Source organism: Prunus persica, chromosome G8 (genome assembly GCF_000346465.2).
Source record: "Prunus persica cultivar Lovell chromosome G8, Prunus_persica_NCBIv2, whole genome shotgun sequence".
Lineage (NCBI taxonomy): Eukaryota > Viridiplantae > Streptophyta > Magnoliopsida > Rosales > Rosaceae > Prunus > Prunus persica.
This window is the reverse complement of record NC_034016.1, coordinates 2054701-2081677: the sequence shown is the minus strand read 5'-3', so window position 1 is coordinate 2081677 and position 26977 is coordinate 2054701. Positions and strand designations below refer to the sequence as shown.

Here is a 26977-nt window from a genome sequence, read left to right as displayed (position 1 = left end):
GGAATTACCTCTTTCCATTTTGGCCAATGATATTGTCGACATTTAATAATTGAACGTGGTTCCAATCAATACAGCCCATTGATAATTTGAGTAGCTACTCCAAAACCAAAAATTGTCATTCATCAATTCATGATCCCACCATTCTCATGTGCATGCGCATGCATTAATTATAAGCATTTATTTGCCTTTGGGTACCCAAGCCACTTAATGGGGCTTTTATTATGTGAGAATGTGGATTATAACCTCCATTGGAGCGTTATTTAGTAGTAGGGCGTGGATAATCTCCATTTAGGGAGTTGGAACATTTAAAACCCATATATCTGTCATGCTGCAGGCATGCCACAGATTAATACATACATGTCAATTAATTTCTGGGACTTTAACCCATATAATTTGCTACGCATTAGGCGTGCATAATATCAATATTGACATGTCAAAGGATTGTCCATTTGGGACTTCAATCCACATCATTTGCTACGCAACAGGCGTGCATCGTATTGATCACTGCTATACCCATATTCTGTTCTTATGGGACTTTAATCTGTGCAGTGTATTATCAATGTATCCAACTTGCAATCTGTAAAATTTGCATTAATAATTCATGGATACATACAAGCCATTCTTTTAGAACGGACTTATCTCCTCATTTGGTTACCTTTCAAGATAAAATATCAAATAGGTACATAAGCATAAAATAACACAAGTATTGCTTACATCCTTAGGTGGGAGAAACTTTTCTCAAGTATCATTCAAGCTTGTATCGGCCCAGTAAACGTAGTGCTTGATGATCTAGTTATATCCTGCAAAAGCAAAAGTCACAATTCTTCTTTCTGTCAAAAACAAATAACCCTCAGAGTTAGGATCACTGCATGGATTCTTTCTTCGGATGTTCATTCTAAAGAAATAAAATCCCTTATGAACAGAGAGTTATAAAAAGAAAGAAAAGATACAAAAATTGTGATATTGATTGCAAGGTAAGGTAAGCAATCAGGGAAGGAAGCTGATGGGAGTAGAAAACAAGCTCTCAATTCTCCTAGTCTAGAAGGAGCTCAGGAGATTAGAGCATAAGGTCGCCATCACAATTCCCTGATCTTGCAGAAACATGATCAGGGATAGTCTTGCTTCCTGAATGGATGATCAGAGATAGTCTTGCTTCTCAGGCATATTAAGTGCTTACTGATAAGAAAAACAAGTAGATATCGCATCACTAGGTATGGAGTAAACTAGATGTCTTCTGCAAAGAAAATTTCGTTAGTAACACATTTATACACAAATAAAATGAATAGGTAGAACCGGTGAATTTCAAATTAACCATAGGAAAATTGCGAGATTTTCGGGATGCTTTTGAAAAAGTAGCTCCGTGAAATCCGTAAAGCAAGATCGGCTTTGAAAATAATACTTGAAAACGCCGAAAGTGCCGACAGACATTATTAGAGGCCACGTGAAGTTTTTGGACTCTGGGAAAGAAAAAGATAATATGGGGATTCGAGAAGATATTGGAATCCTGAAAAGTTGCCACATTTTCGTCTATAGATATTGCCTTTGCAAACTGCGTTTCAACTCAACTTCCTTCATTTTTCGAACCTTTAGTTTTCTAAGACTTTCTTCGAAACCTTTCTTAAAAATGGCTTCCTCTTCTTCCTGCCCAAATTATTTCAATTTAAATGATGCTCCCATAACAACCAGTGATGCCCAAGTTTGGCGTCCATCCTTTGTATCCCAAAATCGTCATCTCACAGTTAATGATTCTGTGATGACGAATGATGCTACTGCTGTCATAGTAGCTAGGAATTTCATTACTCCGATGGATGAAATGCTGTTAACAGGGAGGTCTAAGGAAGAGGCTATTGATGACTCAATGGCTTTTAGCATTCAGAGTGCTGCTTCTGTTTCTAACATGGCTGATCGTTTGCGTGCTAGAGCAAACGAGGTTGAGAGGCTGACAACTGAAAATTCGTCTCTTCAAAGAATGCTTCATGAGTCTCAACAGGAGGTTGAGAAACTTAAAGGAGAGAATAATTCCTTGTTGAAACTGGTGAGTTCGTACTCTGTTGATACACTGAGAAGGCTAGACATGCTGCAGGTCTCCAATGAAAGAATTTTGGGAGACCACGAGAAGCTCATGGCTAAGCTTAAGAGGCGCCGTCATCTTCCTTCAGAGGCTTCCAGAACATAATGTAATTTTTATAGATTTTACAGGGCCTGCACCTTCATTGCAGGTGGAAAAAATCTATCTGTTGTATGTTCCTGTAATAATAATTGCGCACATTCTTAAACTTGCACCTGTGTCTTTTCAAAATGACGGTTTGGAACCTTGTGCCTTATAGGTTCAAATAACCACATTGTCTCTCCCAAATTGCATGGTAGCCCAGAACTTTTGGCCTGGGCACAAACTCAGAATTTATTTGCCCTTTTCAAATGGACATGAAATGTGAATTGAGTAAAAGCCATGATAATATCGCAACATAGTAGTGAAGAGCATTAACTACTATATACCCACAACTTCAAGTTTAGGATCTCTCATATATTTGGATCCATGGGCTTTCGGCCCAGATATAACAAAATATGTGGGGAGCCTCAATTCATTATTTGAGGTTTATATTGATATTATCCATTTCGCGGTGTATTCTTAACAACCAGAATTCACAAAATATATTTCTTCCTTGAGGTGTCGATTATAACAAAATCGAACTTTAAATTCATCATTTTCTTATGCCAAAGAAATATGTGGCATACCACAATTTGCAATAATACCTCAAGGGTTGTCCATTTAATTGTTGGAACTTCAGGTTCTCAACACTGTTAAATTTTGAACTTCAGGCCAAAGCCACATATTCTCATGGTATGGACATTTTTACAATTTTCTGTACATATTTCGGGACTTCAAGCCCTTACATAATTGTCCATATTTTGAGGAACTTCTGGCATCTCATTTAATTGTTCATCCATGAGTTTAAGGAACTGCAGGTTCCCTTTTGTATATAGTGACGGTTTACCCAAAATGGTTCATATTTATGCATACGTCACTATTTATGTGAATAGTACTATTCATCAAGTCATGAATACGTATCTATTCATCTGCCAGTACAGTTATCATCAATGTGTACGGCACCATGAAACTGCAGGTTCCCTTTTGTATATAGTGACGGTTTACCCAAAATGGTTCATATTTATGCATACGTCACTATTCATGTGAATAGTACTATTCATCAAGTCATGAATACGTATCTATTCATCTGCCAGTACAGTTATCATCAATGTGTACGGCACTATGAACCAATACGGTACTGTTACATCATTAAGGAACTCTAGGTCCTTATTTACATGTCAGGGATCAAGGACCCTTAAGTCCGATTACATGTTTACAAATACAGTACCGGAGAGACTGCCAGCCCTCATCATCATCAAGGATCTTCAAGTCCTGATGTAATTGTATGATGAGGATCAAGGAACTTCTGGTCCTGATCTGCATACTGTAAAAACTCATCATACAGCACAATTAATCCATAAAATAAATTGCTGATAAATAAATTACTGGTATGGACGATAAACCCACACCATACTTTTAAATAAATGTAAATGTGCGGTAAAATAAATTCATAAATTAAATTGCTTGCTGTATGGACGTTAATCCCGCACCATACCTTAAATAAATTAAATAGCTTGCTGTATGGACGTTAATCCCGCACCATACCGTAAATAAAATTAAATGTGCGGTAAAGTAAACGTGCTTGTATGTGCACTAATTCTGCTCCATACATTTAAATAAAAGCAAAGGCGTGGACGATAAACCCGCACCACCCTTTTAAATAAATACTGTTGTATGGGTAATAAACCTACACCATACAGTAAATAAAATAAATGTGCGGTAAAGTAAACGTGCTTGTATGGGCACTAATTCTGCTCCATACATTTAAATAAAAGCAAAGGCGTGGACGATAAACCCGCACCACCCTTTTAAATAAATATTGTTGTATGGGTAATAAACCTACACCATACAGTAAATAAAATAAATGTGCGGTAAAGTAAATTTGCGATAAAGTAAAGGTGCATGTATGGGTAATAAACCTACACCATACAGTAAATAAAATAAATATGGGGTAAAACCACCACCGAATAAAATAAGAAAAATGTTAGTATTAGTAACGGTCTCCCACTGATAATATGTTTAGTATTACCAAGGGTCCATTTTTGTTAGTGGTTAGTAGTATAGATAATAGTGCAGTACAAAAATTATACCTGAGAGCTTCTCGTGCTGATAACGTGTTATAAAAATAACCTGGAATATGTGCGAATATTGAGCTGCACGTAAAGTAGATGAGACACAGTGTTTAACGAGGTTCGGCTATGCCTACGTCCCCGGAGAGCAGCAGTAGTAACTTTTCACTATGTAAAATAACAGGGCTACAACTTTAGAGTTTACAATATGTGAGGCTCACTGAATTTTCTCTCACTTTCCTCTTCTCTCTTTCCTCCTCTCTTTCCTCTTCTTTCCTCTTCTCTTTTTCCTTTCTTCTTTTCTCCGTTGGTCACACTCCCCTTTACAATTGGTATGCCTATTTATAGGCTAATGTTTAGGCAAAATACAGGGAAGGAAAGTTCCTGGAAGATGCAAGGAAACTTCCTCTGTGGGCTCCACCTTCAAACTTTTACAACATTTATAATGTTTTTCAAATCTATTATTCACGTATAATATGGGTACTAACTACCTACCAAAGTATGGAGTTTGGTACACATCCTTACTTTTCTTGGGTCAAAAAAGAAATCGTTCACCCTCTGACAATGTTTCCAATTTGGTCACCACGACATGGTATATTTTCTGAGTGAATGGTAATTACTTATGACTTGGATTAACTTGTTAGTTTCAATGTGTTGGGATAATTACTTCCTATAGGCAGCGAGTAAAAGAACATTTTCAGAGCAACCTTGTGCATTCTACCACATACAGAAAAAAGTAGAAAGCGTGTTCACTATCTCTCTCGGTTTTTTTGGGTGGGTTTTTGGTTGGATTGGTTCTTGTGGTTGTTTTCTGGCCAATTCTCTGGCTTTGTGATTTGTTAATTTGTTGTTCTGCTGAGCTATTGTTCGAGTTGGTGTGTTTCCCTTTCATTGCTGGGTATTTGTTTTCTGCCCTTCTTCTCTTCTGCTTAATACGTTTTCAATTACCAACAGAAAAATTAAAGCTGCCATTTTTTTTTTCATAGATCATTTTCTCTTTACGTATTTACTGAGTGTTTGCAGAACCAGATTTCCAGCAACTGTTTTTCTTCCATGGCCTTGAGCACCCAAAGAGCTTCTACATCTCGTACTTCAGCTGAATTGGCTCCTCCTCGATGGAAGCATGATGTTTTTCTGAGTTTCAGGGGCGAAGACACTCGCAGGGGTTTTATCTCTCATTTAGACCGTGCACTGGCGTACTGGCAAGCAATGGGAACTTTCAAGGACGATCGAGAACTTGAAGTAGGAGCAACTATTTCTCTGGAGCTGTTGACCGAGATCGAAGAATCATATCTTGCCATCATTGTTCTCTCCCCAAATTACGCTTCTTCCACTTGGTGCTTGGATGAACTCTCAAAGATTCTTGAATGCATGGAAGACACCAAGAGAATTCTGCCAATCCTTTATGACGTGGATCCTTCCGATGTGCGACACCAAAGGGAGAGTTTTGCGGAAGCTTTCACTAAGCATGAAGAAAGGTTTAGTGGAGATGCAGAGAAGCTGAATCGGTGGAGAGACGCTTTAACAAAAGTTGCCAATCTGACTGGCTTAGATTCAAAAACTTATAAGTAAGTCTGCATTCATGAACAACTTGTGTGTGTCTTAACAAGAGCCCTACTTGGATGTTACATTTCAATTCTTCCTTTAATACAACAAACAACCTTGGATGTTATATTTATGGATTAATGGTTATTTTTAATACTTTGTAGGTCAGAAGCAGAGCTTGTCGATGACATTGTCAAACGTGTGTGGAAGAAAGTGAATCCTACATTCACGTTGTTAGATTCTCAAGAGAAGTTAGTCGGAATTGATTCTGCACTTGATCAACTACGCTTGTATTTAGCTCCCGAAGAAAATGATGTCCGCTTTATAGGGATATGGGGAATGGCGGGGGTAGGCAAAACAACCCTTGCTAACCTAGTTTATGAGAAAATTTCCCATCATTTCGAGCATTGCTGTTTTCTATATAATGTGAGAAAGAAGGAGCTTTCTGATCTACAAAGACAACTTCTTTCCCCACTTTTGAACGGAAATCATATTTGGGATGAAAGGGAGGGAACCGTTTTCATTAATAAAGTTTTAAGGAATAAAAAGGTTCTTCTTGTACTTGATGATGTGGATAAATTACACCAACTAGAAGTACTGGCTAGAGATAAAATTTTGTTTGGTGTGGGGAGTAGAATTATCATCACAACTAGAGATAAACGTCTACTTGTTCAGCATGGTACAACCACCTTTAAGGTCAAGGTCTTAAAGAATGAAGAAGCTCTTGAGCTCTTTAGTCGACATGCCTTTCAGAAAGATCAGCCTGAGGAAGGATTTCAAGAACTGTCTCAGCATTTCCTATATTATGCCAATGGCCTTCCATTAGCTCTTAAAATTTTGGGGCGTGCTTTGTATGGGAGAGATCAAGATGCGTGGAAGAGTGCGTTGTATAATCTAAACAAAATTCCTGATCCAGATATTTTTGATTCACTCAAAGTAAGTTATTATGGACTAAAAGAGATGGAGAAGAAAATTTTTCTGCATGTTGCGTGTCTCCATAGAGGGAGGGATAAAGAGCAAGTAATTGAAATACTAGATTGTACCCTTGACATTTCCAGTCATATTGAGATAGATATTCTTATTGAGAAATCTCTCTTAACTATTGACAAACACTTTCGTAGCAACTTTGTTGAAATGCATGATTTGATACAAGAAATGGCATGGAGAATTGTTCATGAAGAGTCTCCCGAGCCTGGTAAACGCAGTCTTCTGTGGCATCCTAGTGACATTTCTCATGTATTGATGAACAATACAGTAAGAAGTTATTTAGAGATACTATATATACTTGAACCAAAATATATGCCATTTTTCGAATGAGAAGTTATTTAGAGATATTAGACTTTAATGAGATGAGATTAATTAACTTTTTCCTTTTTCTTAATTATATATTAGGGAACAGGAGCAATTGAAGCCATAGTCCTATGTCTGGCCAAATTAGAAACAGTGCGCTGGAATTGTACTGATGCCTTCAATGAGATGCACGGGTTAAGGCTCCTTCACTTTGATTATGTGGTGTTTTCTTCAGGCCCTAAATTTCTTCCAAATTCCTTAAGACATATCCAGTGGAGTTGGTATCCTTCCAAATCGCTCCCATCAGGTTTCAAACCACATTTGCTTTCTAAACTAGAAATGTGGAATAGCAAACTTGTCCGGCTTTGGGATGGAGCAAAGGTAAGATTCTTGAAATAGGGCATTTTGTAATTTTTTTTAATTATAATTATATTGAGTGTGATTGTATTGTACCTTGTTTTAACTTGCAAGGTTTTTTGAAACTTATAATTCTACAACTTTTATGTACTGCCAGGATTTTCCGAATTTGAAATCTATGGATCTTAGTTTCTCTCATAAATTGACCAGTATCCCAGATTTCACACGCATTCCAAATCTTGAGGAATTGAATCTGAATGATTGTAAGAAATTAAGCGAGGTTCACTCGTCCATTGCAGTTCACAAAAAGCTGAAGGTCTTAATACTTGATGAATGTAAAAGTATTAAGTGTCTCCCAAGTGCGTTGGAAATGGATTCTCTTGAATACTTTTCTTTTTGGGGCTGCTCAAAAGTGAAAAAGATTCCAGAATTTGGGGAACATATGCAGAACTTGAAAAGCATTTATTTAGATAGGACTGCTATCGAACAAATACCTTCATCAATTGAACATCTGGTTGGTCTTGATTATCTATGTATAAGTTATTGCAAAAGTCTCTTGGGTCTACCAAGTGCGATATGCAATTTGAAGTCTCTTAGAACCCTCGATGGGAACGGATGCTCAAAAGTTGACAAACTCCCAGGGGAGATGGAGTCTTTAGAGGAGCTTAATTTATATGGAAGTGGTATGAGAGAGCCGCTTGTTGTTATGAAAAATCTCAAAATTTTAAACCTTAGTGGATCAGTTGCTTCAAGGGATGGCAGTGGGTGGGGCGTTGACCCTGAGCGTTGGGGTTTGGTGTTGTCTTCTCTAAATCGTTTAGGGTCTTTGACTGATTTAGATCTAAGTTTTTGTAATATTGGTGAAGGAGCCATTCCAGATGATATCGGCTGCTTGTCTTCTTTAAAAGAGTTGGATCTTAGGGGAAACAAATTCGTTAGCCTTCCTTCAAGCATTAGATTCCTTTCTGAGCTTCAGTCTCTTCGGTTGCAGAGGTGCAAAAGGCTTGAGCAATTGCCAGATCTTCCGCCAAAGAGATCCTCATTATTTGTACATGTAGACGACTGTACCTCCTTAAAAAGGCTGTCAGATCCATCAAAGTTGAGCGAAGGAGCCAACGTGTATGATTTTATATTTACTTGTCGTAATTGCTTCAGATTGGTTGAAGAAGAAGGCTGGATTAATAGAATATTTGCAATGATAATGAGATTGGCCGCTGAGGTACACACACTCTCTCCTAATGACCCTATTGTATGGCCTGGAAGTGAAATTCCAGATTGGTTCGATAATCAAAGTGTGGGAGATTCAATAATTGTGGTGCCGCCCCTACCACCACAAACATGTAGTGACTGGGTTGGGATTGCTTTCTGTGTTGTTTTCGAAGATTATGAACATTTGAAACATCCAAGCTACAATTATTTCCAAATTCGCTGTTCATGGAAACCGTATGTAGATACTTTTATAGTCGGGGATCTTAGGTCACAACACCTTTTGGTTTTCTATTTGCCTAAAGATCCCTATCTCAGGGATGCCTCAAACAGTCATCAGTTATCATTTGAAGGGCATTATTGGTCAATCGGATCTTCGTACAAAGAACTGAAAACAAGCTTGATTATAAAGAAATGTGGAACCCGTTTGGTGTACAAGAGAGATTTGGAAGAATTCAGCCGAATACTGAAAATCCCGATGCCGGCAGTGTATGGATACGATGACGAGGCAGGCCCAATTGATAGTGAAAGTGGTAGCTCTGATGAGGAAAACTAGTGTTATTCACAAAGTTTCAAATTTATGAGAATGAACCAACCACAAGTTCTCAATCAGCGAAAACGGTAAGATATTAGTAGCAACCATGAGGCAATACTTGAGACAATGCCAATCATCATTTTTGGAAACAGAGAAGGAAGCTGTGTGTATATTAATTAAGTGGACTGCTCTCTGCAGAGTTTGCTTTGTGGGTTTTGTAGAGATGTGGTACCAACCTTTGAACCCAAGACCACTAGGCAGTCTGGAGAGTTTACTTTGGCCCAACTAACGCGTATAAATACCTTCTTATCCCCACTCTTTTACTCTTTTCCCACTTTCGCCCAACTCCCTGGAACTCAGCTCTCTCTCATTCGCGCTCTCCGTCTCTGTCTCTGTCGTTTATTTTCTCCATACAAATCGAACTGAGATCTCTCTCCGCTGGGTTTCTCTTTCTGATATCAGTTAACGGTAAGCATCCTCTTCCTTTGAATTTAGGGTTTATTCTTCTAAATTAAATTTAGAGTTTTTTCTGTTAAATTAGGCTTATTGAATTGGGTCTACCGAGTGTGATATGCAATCTGAAGTCTCTTAAAATCCTCTGGGGTTGCTCAAACTTGACAAACTGCCAGTGGACATGGAGTCTGTAGAGGAACTTTATTTAGACGGAAGTGCAACGAGAGAGCTGCCGCTTGGTATAAAAAACCTCGAACGTCTAAGCTTTGCTAAATCATCAACTTCAAGGGATGGCATTGGCATTGGCATTGGCATTGGGTGGGGCCTTGACTGTTTATTTGGTAGCTCTGATGACAATGAACCAGGAAGTGATAGCTCTGACGACGACGATGAACCAATCAGCAAAAGATTCAAGAAAGTCTAAATTATTTTGTGCTTGGTTCAATCATTCAATGAGGTAGGAGGAGAGCTGTTCTCTTATTACATTTTGGTTATGTACTTGTCCAAAAAAAACTTTTCCATTTGCAAATACATAAATGCAGGATATACTATGATATTTTTGGGTTGTGAATCTTCTTAAGTTGTTCGTAAATAAGTTGTTTAATTAATGATGAGGAAAAACAAGCAATTGGTGGCATTCTCAAAGTTCTAAATTTGACTGCGTCATTCTATCTCTGTTCATAGTTCTTGTATTAGGTAGGAGGAGGGAGAGTAATTCTCTTGTTACATCTTGTTTGTATAGTTTGCAGGATGTGCTGTAATTTTCTGTTCCTCCATTTAAACTGCTCTGTCAGATTTTATTGTTTTCAGAATGAAATGAACCTAGTCACCTAGTGCTATTCTATAAACAGATAACTCCGGATAATGTACTGAAAACAGACAAGTAAGCTTCTGTATGCCATGAAAATGCACACTGTAAATCAACATGTTTGGTAACTGAGGAGTAACTTGTTGTGCTTAGATGGTTTCTGCTGTAGGTTCAAGTCCACATATTGTATACAGTTTGTTGGTCAGGTTATCCCCAAATTTGAGATTTACTTTAACTATGGGTCCCATAACAATGAAGTTGCACAAAAATTGCTCTTAGAATATAATCTTTTGAAATAGTTTTGTCTGAAAATGGACTAAGCCTTCATATAGCTAGGCTAATGGCCAATACAAGAATAAAAATGTATATGTTTTAGGCATACAGTTTAGAAATAAGATTTATTTGCTACTCTAATTCTCAATGGAACATATAAATCAAGCATAGTATGAGATTGAAGAAACAAGATAGCAGAAAATAGACTTGATTAGTTCTTTATTTGAGATATTGTAAAATTGGTTTTGAAAAAAAAAAATTAAAAATATTGAGACGTAAAACAAATTTCTGGGTCATGTTGTAGGTTTTATTAGTTAATACACAGAATAACAATAATGTAACTTGAGATGCAGTGTTTTGGCCCTTGAATTGTTTAATATATACTTCAATTGAAACTCGTCCCTTCATCTTACAATACCCACTTTTTATGCAGATGAATTGGGAGAAACTTATGAAGATGGCTGGTGCAGTTCACACTGGTGGAAAGGGTAGCATGAGGAGGTGGGTGAAATTTCAGCTTGAAACTCGTTTTCTCTACCAAGTTGATTCACAGAGGCTGAAGTTCAAGTTTTAGCCTTACTGGTTTTGAGTTAAATATATGTGCAGTTGATAATTTATATGCGTGCCAGTTTCATGTCTGATATGCATTATATTGAGCACCTGATCAAGTGGTTTACTTCATCAAATTATTGATTTGCAATTTGAGTTCATTATGTGAAGCAGTTAGCCTGATGGCATGTTGAGTGGATTGTTGTCTTTTGTTTTTTTACCATGTTTATTTTATCTTATTCTTGTAATTTTTTTTTTAAGATGAGAAATACCTTAATTTTTAGAGTTAACTGCTCTTCCCAGGGGGGACAGTTTTTTTAATATTAATTTGTATAACATGCAATCTTTATGTGGCGAACTGCGAACTTAAGTACAATAATCATTTATTGTATGCTGCATTTGGTGCATTAGCTAGTCTAAAGTTCCTCGTTAAACCAGATGATTCCCTAGCTTAAAGAGCCCATAACAGAAAGGTTGTCTCCAATAGACTTAGTGTAATTGTTTTTCCAGTAGAGAGCCTACTCTGGTGGAGAGTGTGATGGGTTCTTCTGCTCTTCTGTATTCGATATTATCTAATGGTGTGTTCTTCTTCTCTTTAGATAGGATTGTTAAACAATTGAGTAGGCAAAAAATAAGAAAGTAATTCAAGTAGTTAAAACTGAGAATTGTTGGAGTTTACCTCAAATAAGCCATCTAGTGCTCTCTGCTGCGGAGAAAATGCTATTTCTGATGTACACAGCATTGTCGGGGAATGGTCATTTGGACTTAGACTGCCCTTGAAGTCATTTTATGACCAGTTTTCAGTCATAAGTTTTGCACATTCCTGCAATTGTTTGTAATTAGCACATGTTTGTTGTGTGATCTTCATCTTGTTTGTACGTGATTTTGTTTATTAATTTCTGTTCCCAACTTCAGAAAGGAGAAGACTGTTCACAAGACAACTACCACAGATGACAAAAGGCTTCAGAGCACCATTAAGAGAATAGAGGGTGAACGCTATTCCTGCAATCAAGGAAGTTAACATATTTACGGATGATGTTGTCATCCAGTTCATGAACCCCAGAGGTGAAGCTAACATGCCAGAACTCTGATCCCTGTAAATTATTATTTTGATTTTCCTTGTACATTTCAGTTCAAACAAAGAGTATGCCACTATTTGTTATCTATCTTCTAAATTTGAAGTGATTGTTTAACTTGTTAACCATTTTGGTGTCTTCCATATTTTAAATGTAGTAGTAATTTATAAAATGGATAGAATATTGGTGTTGTGTTCTTCTTTAGTGTATTTACGCAATGATTTTATTCCGAGGTTTAGCTGTCAATATGTGCCTTGAATTGGAATTTTTTTTTCAGTGTTGTATTATCTGGTAAGGCAACGCACATATATACATGTTTAGATGTGTTTGTGCCTAGATTTTCTGCTGCGCATTGAGCCTTTTATTTGGCCTTCTTTAGATTTTGGTCATATTGGTTTAGAACTTGACATATGATCTTCTCTGTTGTAGAGTTGCAAGATATTCTTCCCAGTATATTATCAGCCACTTGGATAAGTGTGCATGTGATCCTTATATTTTGTTCTTGCTTTTGTCCTCAAGTTAAAGAGGACTTGGAGAATTCCTCATGACACCTTTAATTATTTTCAGGGCCAGATAACTTGGACAATTTGATGAAACTGGCAGAGCAGTTCCAGAAGCAAGCGCCTGGTGCTAGTGCTGCTGGTGGAACCACTCCACAAGAGGATGATGATGACGAGGTCCCTGAGCTTGTTGCTGGTGAGAACTTTGAAGCTGCTGCGGAGGAGAAGCAAGCTTCGTAGAGAGTTTCAAGGGGATTTTGTGTCATTTTATACTTGGTTCATTTTATCTTTTTGGTTAAAATCTAGTTTTACTATTCCCTAATGCTTGATCGATTATTGTGTTTAAAGATTATTTTCCTGTTTTTAGATGATTGTTATAAACACATCAAGTAACGAAACCCTTTCAAGCCTTCTGATTCTGGAGTTGTGGCAACGAAACCCTTCCACAAACGTACTTTTATTTCACTCTACTTTCCTCATCAAGCTGAGCAATTCCTTTCCAATATTATATATAGTGTGAAATCAAGACTCTTTCCTTAATTTACAGATAATCTTTTTAACTTGAACAATGTGATAAAAGAACTTTCCTAGCTAGCTAGTTGACCCCTTAAACTTAAGAAGTAAAACCCCTTAAACATGCCCACTTATCATTTCTAGAACATCCATATTTTTGTGCCTCGAGTAAAAAAAAAAAATTATCCATCGAAGCAGCAATGTTTTGGGGTGGTTAAGAGCAATTAATTAAGGAAAATATTAGTCCACAAAACATTATTATATTAATCAGATTCAAAAAAATAGTGATTATTGCAAGAAAAAGTTGGATTTAGGTTAGTGGCCTCAACATGCTGGATCAATAGAATTCCAGGTTGCACATTAGCTTTTCTTAACCTAATAATACATACGTGCAATGCTAGTTATATATTTACACGTACAGAAAGGATAATGTTTCTCACTCACGATTGGTGAGAAGGAATCTACTTTTTTTGTTAATGTGATATGTACTTATTTACAGGAAATAATGAAAGTAATAGGATCATAATAAGAATTAGGGTGCGATCTTTACGTTGGGCCTCACAGCCTCCTCCCTCATTGGTTCTGGTTTTGGCTGAGGATGGTTTGCCATGCCCCCCTAGTAGTTAGCTTTCTGTTATAAGGTAGTTTACTTGTTGATTTTCCAGTTCATTCTCCTGGGAGGTATCGATGGCCTCCTTGTGATTTACTTGTATTGCTCTGGGGAACTCCCCTGTGTTCTGTTAGTTGTTGCCTCTGCCTTTTCGGGCTTTTCAATGAAGTATTTTCAGACCAAAAAAAATAATAATAATAAGAATTAAACTGATAACAGCAAGGGCGGCAAGAAGGTTGATCCCACAAGCTATATAATCTTCAAGAGGCCCTGTTAGATAAAATCAAGATCCTCAATCAATACAGCCCAAAATAGAGAAAAGCAAACTTAGCTAACCTACGAGCGAGGCTTCCGAACATATAAAGAAAAGGAGCACTTTGATTTCATGAGTAACTACTATTAATCACTTGAGTTAGAAGTTCTTTTTGCAATATAAAAGTGCTCTTTCAGTAGATGGTTATATCACATTAGCATGATGTCGTGGTATGATCGTCCTATAAAAGTCTCTTTGTAATAATTTTTTCTTCCTTTTAATCAAAAGAAATTTAAGTGAGAAACCCCGTTATTAAAAAATAAAAAATAAAAAACCTAAGGATACATAACATATATTATAACAATTGAGCTAGAAGCCTTTTTACAATATATGGCAATAATTCTATTTCTCTTAATTGCAATAATTTTTGAGTGGGATGAGTTTTTTGGGTTGAATATGATTTAGAATAATGATTTAAATATTTTTACAATTAGATTTGATTTTGGACCTTTGGATCTCTATTTTTAGCATTGAAAACAGTCAGAAAAAATGTTGGCTGTTGGTTGAAGGATCGACGGTATAAGCTGATTGGGTTTAATTAAGGCATTAATTAATGAAACCTTCATACATGATATTTGGAGGAAAAAACCCTATGCTGACAGGATATTACTTAATGAATTCTTAATTTAATTACGGAACTGATTTTCCCACTCTCCTTTTCTCCACTTACACTCTCTTTTGCTTTTTCATACTTACACTCTCTGTACGCTAAGTTTTTTTATTTATACCAAGTGTGTGAATACTATTTATCTTTATTGTAGTTAATAGATAATAAATGTTTTGGGTTAACATGTTTACAGGTAGAACAGCCAAAGAATGCGCTAGTAACCAAACTGCCATTAGGAGCTTAGATATGCAGAGAGTAAGGTATGCATAATAGTCTCATATTTTTATTCTTTTATAATATTAGTAAGTGATTGTACATGACTTCTTATTAAATAATACAAGAAAATGAACTTGGTGGGTGATCACAAATTGCTTAGACCAATAAGAAACAAAAAGAAGAAGAAAGTCCGCCCTATGCTGTCTGTTGGTGGTAGTAATATAAGGCTGGTGGCGTCTAGAATTTGTGTTGGTTTCCTTGCAAACAAGAACAAAAGCTTGAGTATTTTATTATGAAGGCCAGTTTCTAGGTGTTAGTATGATTTAAGGTTGCAGAATGACTACAGAAGTAGTGAAATGACTTGTAGGTGCTTGCTTGCGCTGCTGCTTGCGCGAGTCATTCTGGCCGACATCGGCTACGAATAGCTGTCAAAATAAGTGTAATAGTCTTGCTTTTATCAACGGAATTGTTATCATTCAATTATCATTATTTGTGTATGGAGTTAGAACCCCTACAGAAATGCTTTCAGTGGTTCCTTATTTTCTTGTTTAGCAGGAGTCCAACAATGGTTAACTTTATTTCAAAATGTTGACAGGATATTACTTAGTAATACCGCATATCCCTTTCTTTCTAATTGCAAAACCTAAGAGGACAACGTGAGAATATTTATAAACTATATTATGATTGAACAACTATTAAATTGGATTTAACTGTAACTCCAAAAGCGAGAGTGGTTTTCATTGTGAGGGAGGGAGGGAGGGAGGGAGGGAGAGAGAGAGAGAGAGAGAGAGAGAGAGAGAGAGAGAGAGAGAGAGAGAGAGAGAGAGAGAGATCAGCTATTAAATTTGAAATTCTCTTTCTGTGATGCGACTCCAGAAAAGAGGGTGGTTTTTTTTATTGTGAGGGAGAGTAGTGGCATATTTAGAATTTGAAAGCTGGTTGGGTGGAACTTACCTAATAAACTCAACTATATAAGCGAATTTGACATAAAAAATACACGTGAGAACCAAATATAAATGAGAGAATCGAAACCAAAGATTGTTGTGGGATTAGTAAATCGAAACCAAAGATGAAAAAATTCAGTTGGAAGTCGTAATCATGCATGCGCAAATAGTAACTACATAAATAAAGGAAACTTATTAATAGCACAAACAGAAGCATCCTCTTCTATATAATGATGACAAAAAAAAGGCATGAAGCTAGAATATATGAGAAGAAAACGTTGGAAAGAAAAAATAAAAATAAAAACTGATGAGTGAAAAAAAAAAAAAAACAGGAAAAAATAATATCGGATGCGGGGTAAAAAGAGCAACTATAAGAGTGAGTAGCTATAATATTTTAATGATTGTTGGCTTCTAAACTTTCCTAGCAGAGAAAAATAAATTTTTATACAATTTTATCGTCTTACATTGGAACATATGCGCCTGGCTGGCTCTCTAGATATCACACAGACTAAGATGTGGCTGGCTGGCTGGGCGGCGTAGAGGGTTTGCTTCTTTTTTCTTGGCTGCCACTAGGAGAGGGAGGGTTTTAGCTTAATGGAGAGAGGGAAAGAGGGACCTCAGCATCACGCAAGCATGGAGAAAGAAATGTTGGATATAGATATTCAAACTGCTACTGAAGCTCCAACTATCTTCAAGGAAGCCATTCGACCCGTCACATTGAAGGTATATATAAGTAGAAAATGGTGTCTTATCTCTTCCCCACCTTCTTTCCCCCTCTCTCTCCCCCCCACCCCCTCTTTTTTTTTTTTTTTACTAAATCACATTTACGCAGTTTGAAGACGTGGTTTACAAGATCAAACAGAATAATAGTACCAAGAACGAAGAGAAAGTGATCTTAAACGGTGTCTCAGGCCTCGTTCAACCGGGGGAAATCCTCGCCATGCTCGGCCCCTCCGGGAGTGGCAAAACGACTCTCATAACCGCACTCGGAGGCCGGCTAGGCGGTCGACTCAGTGGCGCCATAACCTACAACAAAAAACCATTCTCAAACGCAATGAAAAGAAACACTGGCTTTGTAACCCAAGACGACTTTCTCTACCCCCACTTGACGGTCATCGAAACCCTATTCTACACAGCCCTTCTTCGCTTGCCCAACACGCTATCGAAAGCCAAGAAGGCTATGCAAGCTGAGGCCGTGATTATACAACTGGAGTTAACCAAGTGCAAGAACAGCGTTGTTGGGGGTGAGTTCTTGAGGGGTGTTTCGGGTGGGGAGAGAAGAAGGGTTAGCATAGGCCAAGAATTACTCGTAAACCCTAGCTTGCTCTTCTTGGATGAGCCCACGTCGGGACTCGATTCGACGACGGCGCAGCAGATTGTGTCAGCATTGTGGGATTTGGCAAGTGGAGGAAGAACAATTGTGATGACCATACATCAACCTTCAAGTAGGATTTTCTACATGTTTCATAAGGTGGTGTTGTTATCGGAAGGGAATTGTTTATATTTCGGAAAAGTATCGGAGGTCATGGACTATTTTTCGGGCATTGGCTATATACCATTGGTAGCTATGAATCCTGCGGATTTTCTGTTGGACCTTGCCAATGGTATGTTTCTTTTTTAATAATTAGTAGCTTCATTTTTTATTTCAGCTGTCAAAATCCTGAGATTTATGCAAGCATGGGTTATGGGTCGTGGGTTCAGTATTTGCATGTAACTCAGGCCCATCTCTTCGTTCAATGACTTCCTTGACTTTGGGCCATAGTTAATTACTGTTCGAACTCCCAAAATGGGTTTGAATAAATTTTTTAGGAAATCCAATTTCAGACCACTGAGAATTTACCTCTTTTTTTATTTTTATTTTAGTGCGTGTGATAGTCTAAACTAGAAGGAATGGGGGTTTCATGCATACACACAACCAAGATGTCATGGGAGCTCAAACCTGAAACCTATGCTCTGCAAGTCAATGATCTTTTTCACTAGGCTAGAACTTGAGAATTTATTCTTATGCTTGGGGATTATAAACCCCAAAATTGTCTTGGAAATGTTTGTAGCATTGTCAGATATGCATGAGGAATTTATTCTTATTCAAAATTCATGAAAAATGCATTAATTATCATCCATATTGTAATTTTGTGTGATTTTTTTGGCTATAGTTTAGGATTTTTTTTTTGCTATAGTTCATTATTGTGCCATGTTAGCTATATATAGGATTTTAGTGTGAAGTGTATATTAGATGTTAGTTTTACTTTTTCATTACCCTACAAGTGTGTCATGATGCATGCAAGTATGTCTATAAGTGTATATTAGATGTTTGTGAAATTGTTTGTGTGAGTAATTTTTGTTGCATTTTATATGTAGTGTAGGTCTGGCACCTGATGGATCGCATGAAAACAAGAGCAAGGTGAAGCAGAGCCTAACCTTGGCCTATAAGCACAACCGTTTATATAATTTGAAAGCTCAACTTCAAGGGGAGCAACTTCAAGAAACCAACTCCAGCCATTTTCAAGATGGATCAGAAGACAAGAACTTTGCGAAATGGCCCACTACTTGGTGGCAGCAATTCTCTGTGTTGCTTAGGAGAGGACTGAAAGAGAGGAGGCACGAGTCCTTCTCTGGTAGCCAGATTAACCAGGTTGTGGCGGTGGCTCTTCTTGCTGGGCTACTATGGTGGCAGTCAAATATTTCCCACTTGCAGGATCGGGTAACATACACTTTCTTCCTCTCCCTTTTTCTAGCATTTGCAATATGCATTTTCTTTTCTTTTTTGGTTACATGGGGAATTTCAATATGCAGTTTCATGGGACAGATTCAATCGAAAGTCTAATATAATTAGTGCTAATATCATTAGACTAGTATTAAAAGGGACATATTATCAATTATTATGACTAATTACTGATTGATACTTTCACTTGTCACATATATCATTAGACTAGTGTTCAGAGAGTATGATTTGTTTCCCTTTTTGGGGTTTGGGTTTATGCTAAGCATGACATAAAGTATCACTTGATGGAATGCCTAAGTTTCAGCGTGCAGAAGAAATTTATTTCTGTATAACAATTTGCAAAGACATCCTAGCTCCTCAAACATAACCCATTTTAACAACTTTGAGAATCTTTTTTGGTTATGTATGCAGACTGGGCTTCTCTTCTTTATGTCTGAATTTTGGGGGTTTTTCCCTCTGCTCCAAGCAATTTTCACCTTCCCCCAAGAGCGCAAGATGCTTGAAAAGGAAAGATCTTCAGGCACATACATGCTCTCCTCGTATTTCATATCAAGGATTGTTGCTGATCTCCCCATGGAGCTTGCCCTTCCAACCCTATTTGTCACCATAACATATTGGATGGCAGGGCTCAAACCCACAGCAGGACACTTTTTCCACACCTTGCTTGTTCTGCTACTCAGTGTGTTAGTGGCTCAAGGCATGGGGCTTGCTCTTGGGGCTCTGGTAATGGACCAAAAAAAGGCCGCAGTACTTGCATCAGTCCTCATGGTGTCATTTCAGCTAGCTGGAGGTTTCTTTGTTCAACATGTTCCTGCTTTCATTGCTTGGATCAAATACATTTCCATCATTAACTACTCATACAAGCTCTTGCTGGGGTCTCAATACAATGAAAATGACACTTACCTATGTGATAGTGGGGTTTGCTTGGTTAGAGATTTCCCAAGTATAAAACATGTTGGGCTTAGTGGACAAATAGGTGCAGCGGTTGCTTTGGCCATAATGCTTGTGGGTTGTAGGCTAATTGCTTATTTAGCTCTCATGAGGACTGGGTTGTAGGCTAATTGGTTTTTCCTTCCTAGAGAGTTAAACTGAGTGGTTAAAGGCAATTGCTTTGGTGTGCCATTTTGTTTATGTAAAGCATAAGTTATGCTAGCCCTATAGTTATGTGCTACATATAGACTCATTTCTTTTTTTCTGTCATATGTGTGAAAGAGAACAGCGAGGCTAATGACGAACTCAATAAGAAAATTTGTATGTAGTTTAGGCATAAGCAGAAGCTTAGAAATTAGATTAGTTTGCTACTTCAATTCTCGACAGTGAACTTGATGTATTAAAATGAGGAAGGAAACTTTGGTAAGTTAAAAGTTTGATAAGTGGAGACATGGAATCCATTGATGGATCTTTTACAATTAGAGCTGATGTTGGATTTTGCAGCAGCCATGAAGATTTCATGTCTGCTATTGTTTAATGTAAACATAAAATCAGGAAAGGAAAGGAGAGGTGGTTAGTTCATGAGGGAAGAGAGAATAACAGAGGAGGAGAGGCAAAAGAAACTCAGTATTTTACTTTATATGCAGACAGTGACAGCATGAAGCTAAAAAAATTGCAAAGGCATAATTGGATGCAAGAGAAGCTGCTGTTGATACTTGAATCTTCTGATGAAGAGCACATGAAACAGTCCCCTTCTGTATGTCTTGAATCTCCATCTGTCAACAATGTGAATTGAAGAGCCCTGTCCATTAGAAGCAGAACAACTAACATGCACGAACTCCTTGAATTGCTTGGAGAGATCAATAAGAGTAGTGATAGTAATGCTTCTTGACTTGGTAGTGCAATGAGAGTATTCGTAACTGTAACGGTAAAATTGAAAACAACGTAAAATAATGAAAATTAACCAAGATATATTTTTGTTGACAACATGAGTTATGTATTACAAGTTGTCCCTTAACTTTTCACATGGACAAGATTGAATGTAAATTGTGCTGAAACCAGAAAATGGCAAAATGCTTTTAGACAAAGCCAACCATATGATATCTAAAAACAAAGAAGGAAGCTTTCTGTAAGAATTCCTCAGGATTCCCACCCAAATAGTTAACGTAAGAAAAGACAAAATGGGAGACATTGTAGCATGTTTGAACGACACTAACAAGAAAAACTGTGTGCTTACGACGAGTTTTCCAACTCCCTTTTCCTTGTAGCTAGCTAGCACGTTCTTCTGTTGTTTAATAACTTTTCACTAACAATTACCAACAAAAAAAGTAAAATAAAACTGGCCGTTGGAGTTTAAAGATTTGGCGAATTGCTTGTTCTCATCAGGTGTTTGCACTTTGCAGCAGCAGATTTCCCGGAGGAAGCACTTTCCAATGGCCTTGAGCAGCACCCAAAGAGCCTCTGAACAATCAACTCGTCGTTGGAAACATGATGTGTTTTTGAGTTTCAGGGGTGAAGATACCCGAAAGGGTTTTATATCCCATTTATACCACGAACTGGACTACTGGCAGGCAATTAAAACCTTCAAGGACAACCGAGATCTTGAAAGAGGGACAAGTATTTCTCCAGAGCTCTTGCGCGCGATTGAAGAATCGCAGCTTGCCATCATTGTTCTCTCATCAAATTATGCTTCTTCCACCTGGTGCCTGGATGAGCTTACAAAAGTTGTGGAATGCATGGAAGCCAGGGACACAATTTTGCCAATTTTTTATGGTGTGGATCCCTCTCAAGTACGAAATCAAACCGGGAGTTTTGCAGAAGCCTTCACTGAGCATAAAGAAAAATTAATTACTAAAAAGAAGGTGGAGCAGTGGAAAGCTGATTTAACAAAAGTGGCCAATCTTTGTGGGTGGGATTCAAAGAATTTTAAGTAAGTATCCATGAACAACTTTCCCATGCCTTAACGAGCTATATACTTTACCTAACCATGTTATTTATATATATGCCTGGTGGTTATTTTACTCTCCATCCTTGTAGGTGTGAAAGAGAGCTTATTGAGGACATCGTCAAATGCGTGTGGAGGAAAGTGCATCCTTCACTCACCTTGTCAAATTATCCAGATAAGTTAGTCGGAATGAATTCTGGCCTTGAGCGACTGGGTGTACTACTAGCAACTGATGCAGATGATGTTCGCTTTATAGGGATAACAGGAATGGGTGGAATTGGGAAGACAACCATTGCTAAACTAGTTTTTGAGGGAATTTCCCATCATTTTGAAGTCAGCAGTTTTCTTGCTAATGTTAGAGAGGTTTATGCAAAACATCGTACTCTAGTTGACCTGCAAAAACAACTTCTTTTCCAAATCTTGAAGGAAGAGATTAAACAAGTTTGGGATGAATTGTGGGGAACCTTTTTCACTAAGAAATGCTTACACAACAAAAAGGTTCTGCTCATTCTTGATGATGTGGATCAATTAGACCAGCTAGAAATATTGGTTGGAAAGAAAGACTGGTTTGGTATGGGGAGTAGAATCATCATTACAACCAGAAATGAACGTTTGCTAGTTGAGCATGGTATAGACATATCATATAAAGTTGAGGGATTGAGTGATGATGAATCTCTTGAGCTCTTCAGTCTGAATGCCTTTAGGAAAGATAAACCTGAGGAAGGTTTTCTGGAACTGTCTAAGCGTTTCCTAAATTATGCCAAAGGCCTTCCATTAGCCCTTAAAGTTTTAGGATGTTCATTGTATAACGAAGGTCAAGATGTATGGATTAGTGCACTGGATCAAATAGAGAAATGCCTAGATTCAAAAATATTTGATACTCTCAAAATAAGTTATGATGGACTAAACAAGATGGAGAAAATGATTTTTCTTGATGTTGCATGTTTTCATAAGGGGAAGGGCAAGGAGCAAGTAATTCAAATACTGGACCATACCCGCAACATTTCCAGTCGTAAGGGCATACATGTTCTTGTTGAGAAATCTATGTTAACTATTGAGAAATTTTGTGATCCTCTTTCAATCGACATCGTGGAGATGCATGACTTGATGCAAGAAATGGCATGGGAAATTGTTGGTCAAGAGTCTAAAGAGCCTGGTGAACGCAGTCGGTTGTGGCTTCACAATGACATTTCTCATGTATTCAGGAATAATACGGTAAGAAATTATGTAGAAATCTGAAATACCAGGTCCGGAATAAAATATTATTTCTTTTAATACGATATTGGACTTGAATCTGAAATTCACTAATTTTTCTTAAGTTCTTAATTATTAGGGAACGGGAGCAATTGAAGCCATAGTCTTGCGTTTGCTCAAATTAGAAGAGGTGAACTGGAATTGTGAAGCCTTCTCTAATATGCATGGACTAAGGTTTATCGAATTTGATAATTTGATCTTTTCATCATGCCCAAACTTTCTCCCACATTCCTTAAGAAGTATCCATTGGAGTTGGTATCCTTCCAAGTTTCTCCCACCAAGTTTTCAACTGAATTCACTTACTGAGCTTAGTCTACATCATGGAAAACTTGTTCGGCTTTGGGACGGAACAAAGGTAAGATTATTTAATATATCCCTTTATCAAATTTTTTTTAATAGAGTTGAAGTTTCTCGAAGATAATTATTATCCTACCATTTTCTATGTATTTTATACAGGACTTCCCCAACCTGAAATATATGGATGTTAGTTACTCTGACAAATTAACCAGTACCCCAGATTTCACAGGTCTACCAAAGCTCGAGAAGTTGAACCTTGAGGGCTGTAGGAATTTAGTTGAGATCCACCCATCCATTGCAGTCCTCAAAAGGCTTAGAACTTTGGATTTCAGTAATTGTAAAAGTATTAAGAATCTCCCAAGTGAGGTAAAAATGGATTCTCTTGAATATTTTAGTCTTCGTGGCTGCTCAAAAGTGAAAAAGATTCCACAGTTTGCAAGACAAATGACAAAATTGTCAATGCTTTTTTTAGATGGAACTGCTATTGAGGAAATACCTTCATCAATTGAATGTCTGGTTGGCCTCATTGTACTGGATCTATGTGACTGCAAAAGTCTCTTGGGTCTTCCGAGTGCGATTTGTAATTTGAAGTCTCTTGATACGCTCTGCATATCCGGATGCTCAAAACTTGACAAACTCCCGGGGGAGATGGAGGCTTTAGAGTATCTTGACTTGGCGGGAACTGTTTTAAAAGAGCCGCTTGTTATGATGAAAAACCTCAAGTTACTATCTTTACGTGGGTCAATTGCTAAACCAAGGCGCTGGTCGGGTCTTGCTGGCTTATTTGGAATTAGAAAGAGTCCTGAGCCTTGCCCTCAGCCTTGGGGCTTGGTGTTGTCTTCTCTTAATTGTTTATGCTCATTATTGGAATTGGATCTAAGTGATTGTGATCTAAGTGAAGGGGATATCCCCGATGATATCGGTTGCTTGTCCTCTTTACGAGAGTTATATCTTAGAGGAAACAATTTTGTGAGCCTTCCTGCTAGCATTAGATGCCTTTCTCAGCTTTGGTGTTTTAACTTGGAGAGGTGCAAAAGGCTTCAACTACTGCCAGATCTTCCATCAAATAACGAATTACACGTAAATGTAAATGATTGTACTAGCTTAAAGAGGTTGCCATATCCATCAAAGTTGAGCAGCAGATTCGCCAATTTGTATGATTTTACTTTCAGTGCTGTTAATTGCTTTAGATTGGTTGAAGATGAAGGCTGGAGTGCTAGAATAATTTCAACAATAATGAAATTGGCCACTAAGGTACACACTCTCTCTCTCTCTCTGAAAATAATAATGGCATAAATGATATTGGGGGAGGTGGGGAAGGGAATTGAACCTAGAATCTCGGGTGCAAGGGAAATATTTTTAACCACTTAACCTACAAACCCCTTGCATAATATGTAATGGTTCTTTTGATGCAGGGAATGTATCCAGATTTGTACGATAAGTATATTGTATTCCCTACAAGTGAAATTCCAGAGTGGTTCAATGTTCAAAGTCAGGGACATTCACTAAATGTGGAGCTACCTCCAGAATCATGCACCAGCTGCTGGCTGGGGATTGCTTTTTGTGTTGCTTTTGCAGATCATCAGGAAAACTTGGGAAATTCAACATTCCTTGATGACTTTGATTGTTTCAGAATTCAATGTTCATCCGGTCCGTGTTGGACTTTTGAAAAGATAGGCCATATTCTGTCACCACACATTCTGGTATTTTATTTGCCTCGTGACTACTGTTGGGAACAGTTTTCATTCGAAATGTATTACGGCACATCTAGAAATTTGAACATATTTCTGACATGCTTGAATAATGTGAACAAGTGCGGGGCTCGCTTGGTGTACGAGCAAGATTTGGAAGAAGAACAACTGAACTGGACACTGAAAATGCTGAAGCGAACAGTGCAAGAATATGGTTGTGACGAGGCAGGTCCGAGTGGTGGAAGTGGTAGCTTTGATGACAGTATTGAACCACGCTGCAAAAGAATCAAGCAAGACTAAATTGTACTTTCTTTTGCTTTTGGCGAGAAGAGAATAGGTAAATAAAGAGAGCATCCCATGAAGGAAGTTTCCTTGAAGTTTGTAAGTGTCAGTATGTTTTGTGGCTTTGATAAATAAAAGTGAATCCTTCCTTGATGCCTTGAGCCGTATCTTTACCGATTCTTTTGTTTTAATCTACGCATCCATGCAAAACAAGGGTTGCAATGCAAACCGGTGAGTTTTGGTGGGAAAAGGAAATAAGGATAACTCATCCACGTGAGGGACTTGTAAATACATAAATAATTGATGTAAAAAGACACAAAACAAGTTGATATAGTCCCACATCGGACAATACAGACCAAGGTTTAATTCCCAGCCCTAACATAATTGAAGCAACAAGGCATCATGGAGCCATATATATTTTGCAGGTACAGTCTAGTGTAATCCAATTTTCATAATCTGCATTGAGTAGAAAAATATAGAATATATAGGGGGTGGAGAGGAAGCATTGGGAGGAGGAGTGGAGGCTACATGTAAATTAATTTTAATAAAGAAGAAAGAAAACGAACAACACTAATTGCAAAGAAAAATTATTGATTGTATGGTGTGTACAGTGGTCTAGAGCTATATATATACACTAAATTTGAGTAGAAGCAATCTAGAATAAGTTTGTTGCAAGGAATATGGAGATGCTGCGAAGTGTAGGTGAATGATGCAACTGGCCCTTTTCTCTAGTTCTTCTACAACAGTGATGAGGTGTTCTCCAGCTGTGCTTCATTCTTTGCTTGCTTCTCTGTGTGTTCTTGGTTCGCTGTGATGGAGGATTGAGAGTTTGCTGCTTGCTGTATTGCTCTGTTTATTACCATGCACTGCATGCTGCCCCTGCATGTGTTTTTGAGTTTCAGGGGTGACATTCTCTTTCTTCATAGGTATATGAGGGATGGGTGGAGTAGGAAAGACTAATGGAAACATGCCATTTCTTGTATCAAGTCATGGATCTATATCTGATAATGCTTCTCAATAGATTTAAGGCTTCTCAACAGCTAAGAGTGAAAACTCTCTGAACCATTTAGAATCCTTATCAGATATGTGGATGCATGACTTGATACAAAAATGACATGCACAATTGTTTGTTAAGAGTCTAAAGATCCTGGTCGATGCAGTCGATTGTGGCTTCGTGACAACATTGCTCATGTGCTCATGAACAATATGGTAAGAATTTATATAGATATAAGACCAAATTGGGAACAAACTATGACTTCTTTTAGCAAGATATTAGACAAAATCAGCTTACTTTCATTGCTTACTTCTTATGTGGTATCTTTTGTAATGGTTTTCCTTTCTTAATCTCATTTCAGTTCTCTGGAAAAACAGTTGGCATTATCGGCTTGGGAAGAACTGGCAAAATTAAAGCTTCGCCTCAGACTGTTGCATTTTGATTGTTGTGTGAATCTCTGATCACTTCTGAAGAGACCAACGACATTGTCAAATGTTGATGTCATCGATGCTTTGGGTCCTGTGTTCTCATTAGCACTGGAAGAGGTTCTCATGGTAATGAACCTCAGCGTCTGCACTGCTGGATATTTATAAGAATGAACCAACCACAAGTTCCTGATCAGCAATGTAATACTGTGGCGGATTTAATTTGTTTCAGTCAGTTTTATAAGCAACGGAAGCTCGTTATAGTCCAGAAATAGCAATATTTTCTCTGCAAAACAGAATTTGAGAACATGTCAATCCTCTTTAGCTGCTTTAGGATTGATTGGTGGTGTTTTAGAAATCAGAGAAGGAAGCTGTCATGGAAAACAGAGAGTATTTCATTTCTATTTGACATCAAAACATTCTA

General features: G+C 37.7%; 4 protein-coding genes across 8 annotated transcripts; all 4 read left to right on the top strand.

Moving 5' to 3' along the window:
• LOC18766327 (TMV resistance protein N) lies at window positions 4711–13229 on the top strand. Of its 5 annotated transcripts, XM_020553651.1 has the most exons (9): window positions 4711–5116; window positions 5242–5786; window positions 5928–7017; window positions 7156–7434; window positions 7568–9619; window positions 9693–10061; window positions 11119–11186; window positions 12150–12299; window positions 12878–13229. In XM_020553651.1, exons 2-5 carry the CDS (start codon window positions 5272–5274, stop codon window positions 9170–9172), a joined length of 3489 nt encoding a protein of 1162 aa, XP_020409240.1. In that variant the 5' UTR covers window positions 4711–5116; window positions 5242–5271; the 3' UTR covers window positions 9173–9619; window positions 9693–10061; window positions 11119–11186; window positions 12150–12299; window positions 12878–13229. The 5 variants fall into 5 exon arrangements, with proteins under 5 accessions (XP_020409240.1, XP_020409243.1, XP_020409242.1 ...); XM_020553654.1 differs by having other exon boundaries at window positions 4711–5786; window positions 5928–6699; XM_020553653.1 differs by having other exon boundaries at window positions 4711–5786; window positions 9781–10061.
• On the top strand, window positions 9786–13050 carry LOC18768757 (nascent polypeptide-associated complex subunit beta). The gene is made up of 4 exons (XM_020570213.1): window positions 9786–10022; window positions 11119–11186; window positions 12150–12223; window positions 12878–13050. Exons 1-4 carry the CDS (start codon window positions 9786–9788, stop codon window positions 13048–13050), a joined length of 552 nt encoding a protein of 183 aa, XP_020425802.1.
• On the top strand, window positions 16647–19907 carry LOC18766539 (ABC transporter G family member 9). The gene is made up of 4 exons (XM_020570212.1): window positions 16647–16736; window positions 16831–17617; window positions 18377–18714; window positions 19147–19907. The coding sequence occupies exons 1-4, from the start codon at window positions 16647–16649 to the stop codon at window positions 19789–19791; spliced, it is 1860 nt and encodes a 619-aa protein (XP_020425801.1). The 3' UTR covers window positions 19792–19907.
• On the top strand, window positions 21099–25152 carry LOC18766807 (TMV resistance protein N). The gene is made up of 6 exons (XM_020570211.1): window positions 21099–21595; window positions 21703–22825; window positions 22944–23219; window positions 23321–23677; window positions 23810–24415; window positions 24577–25152. The coding sequence occupies exons 1-6, from the start codon at window positions 21099–21101 to the stop codon at window positions 25150–25152; spliced, it is 3435 nt and encodes a 1144-aa protein (XP_020425800.1).